This window comes from Nematostella vectensis, chromosome 4, assembly GCF_932526225.1.
Source record: "Nematostella vectensis chromosome 4, jaNemVect1.1, whole genome shotgun sequence".
In the NCBI taxonomy this organism is placed as follows: Eukaryota; Metazoa; Cnidaria; class Anthozoa; order Actiniaria; family Edwardsiidae; genus Nematostella; species Nematostella vectensis.
In genome coordinates, this window is record NC_064037.1 from 3,548,559 (window position 1) to 3,558,885 (window position 10,327).

The 10,327-nt window shown below is 41.9% G+C and overlaps 1 protein-coding gene across 1 annotated transcript; it reads left to right on the forward strand.

Moving 5' to 3' along the window:
- Nucleotides 1–1,365: 1,365 nt before the first annotated feature.
- LOC5507551 (purine nucleoside phosphorylase LACC1) lies at nt 1,366–9,168 on the forward strand. Its single transcript, XM_001628141.3, has 5 exons — nt 1,366–1,816; nt 4,269–4,475; nt 4,962–5,474; nt 7,236–7,540; nt 8,241–9,168. The coding sequence occupies exons 1-5, from the start codon at nt 1,640–1,642 to the stop codon at nt 8,425–8,427; spliced, it is 1,389 nt and encodes a 462-aa protein (XP_001628191.3). The 5' UTR covers nt 1,366–1,639; the 3' UTR covers nt 8,428–9,168.
- Nucleotides 9,169–10,327: the final 1,159 nt, after the last annotated feature.

The following is a 10,327-nucleotide window of genomic DNA, read 5'->3' on the forward strand; positions in this document are numbered from 1 at the left end:
GAACGAGTTAATCAGTTCTATCAATTATTCCCTTGTTTTGTCGCTCGTACCCAACTCTAGACACTTCGGGTAGGCATTCCCTATTGAAGCCCTCTGTTATGTCTGAGAGATGTAAATAATAAAACGTTTGACTCACAGGTAACCCAGGCAATGGTTTCGAAGCTTGGAATGGGCTGTTATTCTTAGAGGTAAAACGAGTGGATTGAAGTCGCGATTTTTTGCGAAACATTGCCAATAATGATGACTTCTCTCCCCCTTAGTAGGGGGAGAGAAGTCATATATTCCGTTACGAAAACCCCCCAAAATCGTATAATACACATCAATATGACAACAACATGGCATGTTCAAAGTTTTAAGGCAATTTTATTGGCAATGTTTCATAAAAATTCGCGACTTCAATCCACTCGTTTTACCTCTAAGAATAACAGCCGATTCCAAGCTACGAACAAGCTTCAAAACCATTGCCTGGGCTACCTGTGGTTTGACCATGAGGTATATGAGAAAGCAGTAATCCACTTGAGCGCTCTACCACTATCTCCATACTTGGTATCTAAGCCTATTTATGCGGGAGGGTCAATAAGATTTCCACGCTCTGGGTGCGTCTTATTTTTATGGGCGCAGCTGATAGATAGTATAATAGAATCCACAACCAGGAATATTTCTCGCTGGGAGAGCCACTTGGCTAGGAACATTCAGTGACGCCAATCAAAACGTTATCACTGTGAACGCTATTTTACGATCCAAGTATTTTATAAAAAGAAAAGTTTTGCAAAGTTACAGTTGAATGACGTTAAGTCGAACCGCTCGCTCCTCTACCGCTTCTGTTTCCAGTGTCCGTCTCGGATCAAAGATGTCTTCCCGGCCTAAGCTAACCCGGCTTGACCTGTCCCGCCCATCTCGCGGCATGTGATTGCGATAGATAAGAGTGTAACTTATGCATTAGCCAGAGACAGGACTTTTTTAAGGGGTAAGGAAGAAGTCCCCCCTGGAGGGTTTGACATTCAGGGGCTACGTGTAAAGTGACCTCTGTTGATTACTTAGTGAAACAAATGCAACCAAATCAAGAGCAGACGCAACAACTAAAGTCTGTTGGGGAGGGAAACTATCAAATCAAAGTCGTAGCTTTGATATCTATACGGACATGTAGACTAGCTTTTATGATCTCACTCGATCGCAGCTAATTTGACCGTACGATCGCAGTGGTTTTCTTGCGGTCGCACACGCAGGGCGAGTTTTTATATAATCGAATGGGAACTAACCTTTGTGACAGGGGATGGGAGTGTGTGATGCTGTTATTACTTTTTACTGTGAGTGGGGGGAGAGGAATTAAATTTTGATCTCTGCTGTTGGACTCGAAAGCCCCTGGGCTTTTGGTTTAGTTAATCTGACCGCGAATAAACAGGCACCCCATCACATTTCTTTATTTACATTTCGCGTAATCCGTCTCAATCATAACATCCGACACGAGCGTGACAAAGTAGTTGCTCCTCGAATTCTCAGCATACCATAGCCATAGCCACGGGGAATTGGGCCGAGCGTCAAGACCTACACCGTGCTCGAGCTTGACGGGCTGTATCGCTATGCTCTAACTTTGCTTCGCAACAGAGTATGCAATAGAGTACAGTACGACCCACACATCATGGCTGATACTCCAGATGTTATAATAGTGCTTGGACTAAGGTCTAATGCCGATGGGAGCGCGCCGGATTTGATGAAGCGCCGATTGCGAGAGGCAGTACGTGTATGCGAATCGCTAACTTCAAATAACCGCCCACATCCTAAAGTGATCCTCACAGGCTACCAGGCCCCTGATCAGGTCAGTATTCTAATTGTACTCTTCTATCTAAAGCGATAAAGCTGCGAATGGTTGGGTTATCGCTTGCCTTGAGATCGGACTGTTGGGTGTGATGCGGATTTTTGTATCGAGACAACAGAGTAAAGGCAGACGCACTTCGCCAAGCATGTGATATGCTATACTGTCACGTTACTCACACGCTCAAGAGATCCACTTAGAAATGTAAGCGTTTGTTTTTCTCTTTAATTCACGCTATTTGAATATTGTAGTTTAACCTCACCTGTGCATTACAATAACCTCACTCCATTATAATAATCAATTATCAATTAGAAGAAGTAATTAGGGTTTAATCACCCTAGGCACTAGATTGAAATGCAAACTTATATTATTCAAGTTGTTTACATTCTTAAAGAGAATGAGATGAGATTAGTGTAAACAATGGCTCACAAACACTGATTTCAGTTATACCCGATTTTACTCCCACAACATTTGATAGATGCACACCATAACTATAGCTCCAGCTATAGTATTCACTAGAACAGCCGTTCCCTACTTTTAATGGTGTTTTTTTAGCATCATCATGTATCAAATTGCAAGATAAATAATTATGATACTCCAAATATGCATAGACTTTGTCATCAAATTGGAAGATTCGACAATAAGCATTATCTAAAAAAAATGCACTAAGATTTGTTCCTTAGACATATTTTACCATAAATATTTTCTTTAAAAAAATAAGCCATCATTGCTTGAGGTTAAGAAAGGTTTAGAAAGTCAATGAAAGTTGCTGTCATGTAGGTCATTGTCAGGCATAACTACTGGCAAACCTTTTGACCCTTGATGCTAAAGATATATGTCAGAATCCTACTGAACATGTTTTGACAAGCACTCCCTCTTGAAATATTGAGAAAAAATTTAGATAAAATAAATGTAATTTCACTCACATTACCTCAAAGAGCTTATTTCTAAGAGCACATTGGTTATTGTCGGTAATTTTCTAGAACATACCCTTCTTTAGTTATTATGTGATCTCAATTCTTTCACTATTTTGTTAATAATACTTATAAAATTCTACATATATTTGTGAATAAAAGAATGTGATGCTTTATTGTTGTTGTGCTTCCTATTTGCATTATTGTTGTTCGTTTTAAAAATAATTCTGTTACCGATGATGTCTTGACGATGCTTATATTGCCAATTATATTATTATGGGGGTTGGGGGTTCAAATATAGAATCCTTTTATTCTAACCAAGCAGAACATCTTTAATTGGCCATATAAGTATAAAGCTACTGTATCTCAAGAAAGGTTGTTACCCTCAAACTGTCACAACAAGACCACAAAGAAGCACAGGAGGTTAAAAATCACTGGTAATTTGGCAACTTTCTGCTACATGAAACTTTCCAGATTCCCAACTCATGGATTGAGTCAGAGTAATATCTATTTAAAAGTGGGTTTCTGGAATGTTTTTCATGTGTTCTTCTTTGGACCCTAGGGAGTGTTCATTACACAGAGGGTGGAGATGTTGATTGGGGGCTCTGAAAATTTGTAACCACCAAAAGGGGTGGGCTTCGAAAAGAAAAAGGCCAGCTCCTTTAGGAGCTGTACTGTAAAGCAGTTGGATTTACTGATACACTTTATTATCAGTCAACAGAAATAAACTTCTAAACAGTGGTGGAGCATGCAAATCCACAAAACCATATGCATACATATGTTGTACATTATCCCTTTTTATACAGAAAAATATTTTTAACAAATATTTTTTACAAATGTATACTCCTTCACAGTCGTCATTAGGGGAGGACCATGGGACTTTTAAGGGCGGGGGAGGGTGATTTTGAAAAAAAAATTCCTGCAAGCAACTGATTGATACATGCAAAAAAAATATGGAACCAAAAGTTGTGAATAAGAGATGTCAGACTCTTAAGTAATGATGAACTGGATCATCAACTTGGACAAGAAGGTCAACTTTGCAGCATTCATTTTCCAGATTTAAAGACCTTTTTGTTAGGGTGGGAGGGGGGGGGGGGGCTCTGAACATTTTGGGATTCTGAAAGGGGGCACCAAAAATAATGTTTACAATGAAAGGGAGGCTCTGAAATTTTAAAGTTTCTCGAGTAAAAATCTCCCCTCCCCCCACTCTACATATATATACTCTACGATAAGATACCATACAATACAATACAATAATCTTTATTTACCAAGGGTAGCATATTAAACGAATTACAGTTTTCTAACATATGGCCCTCATATACTCTGTGTATTTAAAGAGCACTCCCCTAGGCACATAGTGTGTAGACTGAAGAACCTTTTTTGGAATAGTTATATATTCCTGAACCACCCTCTTCAGGCCTTTATCTCAAGATGAGCTCTGGGGTCACAATTTCATGATGGGCGCTAATCCAAGTGAGGGAGTGAAATCGAAGCTGGTTTCTAAACCAAGCATTTACAGTACTCCAAATGTTTTTTTTTAGGCAATGACAGAGGCCAAAGCCATGGAGAAACTAGCCCTTGAAGGGAACTTGTTTCCTCCAGAACACATCATCTTAGAAGAGAAGGCAAATTCCACAGCAGGGAATGCTTACTGGGGCAGGATTATCGTAGATGACTTAGATGCAAGTCAAGTACATGTTGTTACTTCACAGTACCACATGGATAGGACTAAGCTCATCTTTGCCAAGGTAAGGTGACTGGAATTTTACAGTTACACAAGGGACAATAGTGGCTTGTAAGATTGTAAAGGCAAATTTCTGTCGATGGAACCTGTTTTTATTTCTGTTACCAAAGGGTATGGCAGCAGATTGGGATTTGTAACAAAAATTTTCCTAAAATTAACGTCCCTCAAACGCTGCAGTTTATAAAATAATTAAGGGGGGACATTGAGGTTTGCGTTATTGGCACTTTTTTGTACCATATTCGGTAAAAGAGCAAAAAATATGTGGTGATAAGGTATTAAAAAACACTGTGAGATTTTGCTTTTCAGATGGCTGTATTGCGGTGTTTTTAAAAGTTTTGTTCGGTATTGCGGTAATTAGACCCCCCCAACGTCCCTCCCAATTAGTTATGTATTTTATTAAAAGGCTGCTTATAGGGTGCCAACATGTACAGCTATACTCCATTCCTGTTAGTCCTTGACAATAAAGTGCCCAATATGTTTTGATTTCCAGATCTTTGCACCAGACATTTACCAAGTACATTATCATGGATGTGCGCACGACCCAGGAGATGACTCCATACCAGAAAGACTGCGGCGTGAAGAGAAATTCATGAAATGTGTAGACCAGCACATTTATTACGTCACACAGGACGTCCCATATACCATGATAGAGCTCTTAAAGTCACCATTTATTGATGACAGACATTTCACTCATGGTTTCACGACTAGATTTGGTGGTATCTCCACTTACAAGAGTTTAGCTTCAATGAACATGATGTATAGCCCCAAGCGAAGAGACCCAGAAGCAAACATCACAGAGAATCGTCTTCGACTGGCAAGGAATTGTATATTTGATGAGCACAGTTTTTACTTTGCCAAGTGTGTACATGGCAATAATGTATGGGTGTTTGGTGACCCAGAGCCAGAGAGTTATGATGCTATTGTAACGTCCCATACTGGAATCACCATTGCAGCTCCGGGGGCCGACTGCATGCCTCAGGTTTTCTGTGATCCAGTTAAAAAGGTGAGTTAAACAAGTTATTTTTATAAAACACCTTCCAACCATCATGTTAGGTGGGGCACAAGTGCCCCCCCCATTAAAAAAAAAAAAAGGAAATGACCAGTAGGGGCATGGCTGTGCCCCAAAATATTTCTTAATGTTACAGCTCTGCATGTTCGTCACATGCTTGCACGTCCACTTGTCACCATAAAGCACACGTCCACTTGTCACCATAAAGCGCACGTCCACTTGTCACCATAAAGCACACGTCCACTTGTCACCATAAAGCGCACGTCCACTTGTCACCAAAAAGGACACGTCCACTTGTCACCAAAAAGGACACGCCCACTTGTCACCATAAAGCACACGTCTACTTGTCACCATAAAGCACACGTCCACTTGTCACCAAAAAGGACACGTCCACTTGTCACCATAAAGCACACGCCCACTTGTCACCATAAAGCACATGTCCACTTGTCACCATAAAGCACACGCCCACTTGTCACCATAAAGCACACGTCCACTTGTCACCATAAAGCACACGCCCACTTGTCACCATAAAGCGCACGTCCACTTGTCACCAAAAAGGACACGTCCACTTGTCACCATAAAGCACACGCCCACTTGTCACCATAAAGCACACGTCCACTTGTCACCATAAAGCACACGCCCACTTGTCACCATAAAGCACACATCTACTTGTCACCATAAAGCACACGTCTACTTGTCACCATAAAGCACACGTCCACTTGTCACCATAAAGCACACGCCCACTTGTCACCATAAAGCGCACGTCCACTTGTAACCAAAAAGGACACGTCCACTTGTCACCATAAAGCACACGCCCACTTGTCACCATAAAGGACACGCCCACTTGTCACCATAAAGCACACGTCCACTTGTCACCATAAAGCACATGTCCACTTGTCACCATAAAGCACACGCCCACTTGTCACCATAAAGCACACGTCCACTTGTCACCATAAAGCACACGCCCACTTGTCACCATAAAGCACACGCCCACTTGTCACCATAAAGCACACGCCCACTTGTCACCATAAAGGACACGTCCACTTGTCACCATAAAGCACACGCCCACTTGTCACCATAAAGGACACGTCCACTTGTCACCATAAAGCACACGCCCACTTGTCACCATAAAGCGCACGTCCACTTGTAACCAAAAAGGACACGTCCACTTGTCACCATAAAGCACACGCCCACTTGTCACCATAAAGGACACGCCCACTTGTCACCAAAAAGGACACGTCCACTTGTCACCATAAAGCACATGTCCACTTGTCACCAAAAAGCACGTCTACTTGTCACCATAAAGGACACGCCCATTTGTCACCATAAAGGACACGCCCACTTGTCACCATAAAGCACAGCTTTTTCATACGTGCGGCATTGCTCACACTGGTTTTTTTAGATCTTTGGTTACCCATGCTTGCACCCTTTTCAGTATTAGTAAGCATTCACTCCACGAGAAGACACAATGCTTGTTTTCCCATGTCTTTGGTTGTGCTCAGGGTTGCATCCTCCGTGCATAGCATTTGAGCATTTTTTTTTCTCCATTAGACGTTGGGGAGTGCTAACCTTTTCTGAATCGTGTTTGATCCCTTGTCGAGACATGGAGAGTATCTTTGTTTTTCGGCCCTGTTGTGTTCCTCAGCCCTAACATGGGCGATCTTACTACATATCAGGAACGTAAATGTAAACCGTTTATAAGATTGTTGTATAAGCGCTATATAAATACTATTTGTTTCTTGTTTGTTTTTTCAGATTTGTGGCATTGCTCATGCTGGCTGGAAAGGTGTGCTCGCAGGAGTCTCGCAAGCGGTGATAGAAGTCATGAAGAATCGTTTTATGTGTAACTCAAGAGATATACGCGTAGCAATAGGTCCGTCTATTGGTCCATGCTGCTTTGAGGTAGGCGAAGATGTAGCAGAGCAGTTTGCGAAGATCAATCCCGATGTAGTCGTCAAGAAAGAAGGTGCTCCAAAGCCATTTGTGGATCTGCGAAAGACGTCCAGGATTGTGCTCGAGGGGCTTGGGATTCCTTCACTCAACATTGACGACGGAACAGGGTAGGCAGAACAGCACTGGCATAGCCAGGATGTTTAACAGGAGGGACCCATAAAATTCCCTTTCAAGGCATTTTCTCATGTGTTTTAGATAACGTCTTCTACATTTACTGTATTTTTGGCTGCTAAAAGGTGGGGGAGGGGGCCCCTTGGCCAACCCCCTAAACAAATACCATGTTGCATCCTGGATATCATTGGGGAGCATCATCATCGTCATTATCAATAACATTCCAATAATCATATACAACTCCCATAAAACAAACATTTTCAATGTCGCGATTGCAATTCAAGTCAGACTTTTAAAACAAAACCTCCCTTAAGCGGACGCCTTATAGTACAGACACATTATTTCGGTCCAGACACTGATCGTTGTATTCCATCTTTTTTAACATCACAATTATCGTATTCAGCATCATAATGCAGGACTGTTCAGCCCAAGGGAGAGAACCCCTCTGGCCAAGGCCTGGTACCTTGCCTTATTCTCTTATTTTTCGAAGCGAGCAAATCAGTATGATAACAGAGGCAGCGGCCAGTTGTTCCGTGTGGGGGTGGGGTGGGGGTAAGTTTGTCATTCTCTACTCTGGGTTCTGGAATGCCAAAATTTACTGCAAAATTCAATCAATTTCGATTCATTCGTTTGAACTCAAAGGCCGAATTATTTCTGAATCAGTTTACCCTTCTAATCTGACTTTGTGTTCTCTAGTGACATAGAGAATGTGGACAAGACTGGGCGTGTGACCCAGTGTACGGTGTGCGACCCTAAAAAGAGGTTCTACTCGTACAGGCGGGATGGAGATCAGTACGGTACTCAGATAGGCTTCATCAATGTCAAGACCAAGGTGAAAGACCACGACGAGGATTCAAATAAGAAGAAATGTATAGTCAGCTAGATTAAACTGCACGACGCATATTTTGTTTATCTAGAACCTTCCAGCAAATAATTTTTGTTTGAGTAAATGCGATCTACACATCCGTCACAATGGTTGGCTGTGATTGCTCAAGCTCGTTTCTATATGATCGCACACGATCTCAGCTAATTTGACCGTAAGTGATCGTAAAGTGGTTTCCATATGATCGCACACGATCTCAGCTAATTTGACCGTAAGTGATCGTAAAGTGGTTTCCATACGGTCGCACACGATCCCGGCTAATTTGACCGTACGTAAGTGATCGTTAAGTGGTTTCCATACGGTCGCACACGATCTCAGCTAATTTGACCGTACGTAGTGATCGTAAAGTGTTTTCCATATGGTCACACACAATCTCAGCTAATTTGACCGTACGTAAGTGATCGTAAAGTGGTTTCCATACGGTCGCACACGACCTCAGCTAATTTGACCGTACGTAAGTGATCGTAAAGTGGTTTCCATATGGTCGCACACGATCTCAGCTAACTTGACCGTACGTAAGTGATCGTAAAGTGTTTCCATATTATCGTATTTGATCGCCTACGAGCTTACTTCTCCATGTGACAGGGATAAGTTTATTGTATAGCATGGTTTAAGGTAATGTATTTTAAACTGGAATGAGATCAGTTGTACGAACCTGTAACAGCATGATCTCCACTTAATAGATAATAGCATTTTGTATTTCTTTAATACGAGTTTGTAATTAAAGTATTCTTTCATTTATTTTTTTTTCTTGGTGGAGGGGTAATGCACTAGTCAATTGAAACTCCGGTCCCCCGGGACTAGCGGGGTAGTAACGGGGACATGACCGTGGAAGTACGCTTTTGAACAGCTACATTTCTCCCGGGGGGCGGGGGCAGTAACCTTTTTGCCAAATTAGCGGGAATTTTTAGCCGTGATGGTAACGAAAACACCTTACGAAATTTTCGATGATCCGTGTATCGATTATTTTGCCGTTCTTGTTTTATACGTCGTGGGATGTCTTTATCATTGAATCTTGAAGCGTTGATGGATATTTTCAACAATATTGGTTTGAGTTGCGATAGAAGAAGTCGTTGCGGTAGTAAATCTAGAAAATAATGTACCATACGCCGGGGCAATAGGGGTGGGGATTGTAACAGCACGATTTCTCCCGGGGGCGGGAGAAAATTAAAAATGTAACACTGCACAAATGTTACATTCCCCGCTATGACCCGGGGGTCGGGGTTTCAATTGACTAGTGCATAAACCGTTGAAAATATTCCGATCAAAGGTGCAAACCAACACACGCCGGAACAAGAAATTAAACCCGGAATCCAGTTGTGAGACACACAGGCACTACAAAGCAACGTTCTGCCAACTGTCTTAGTGGAAGATTCGGTTTTCGCCGAAAGTTATGCCTATCCTTTGTTGTGTCCTCCGTAGACATCGGCTTTACCCAGAAAGCAGCAGCAAAGAAACACAGGCGATCGGGATTCCTGTGGCGATGCGTCGAGCGCGAGGAATTTGTCGACCACAGGATTAGATTCATTAGACTCCCGGTTCTATGCATGTGGAGGGGGCTACGTTGCTTCTTATTGCCGTCTACAAACCTGTGAACTTTGCTCCTCAGGGGCGACTCCATATCTTACTTTTAATATTCAAATGCCAATAAGAAGGATAATTCACCGAGCCACTCAGGCTTGCCCAACATATACCCCAGGGGAAGATATGTTGAATTGGAACTTGGTCAAACTGTGTGCCCTGAAAATATACTCATTTATATTCCACGAAAACTCCTTAAACTAAGCGACTGACAGCGAAATCGATTAACAATTTTTAATAACAAATCAAATTTGCAAAAAAAAAATAAATAAAATAAGAATAATAACTTAACCGTTATTAATGTCAAAACTGCAACATT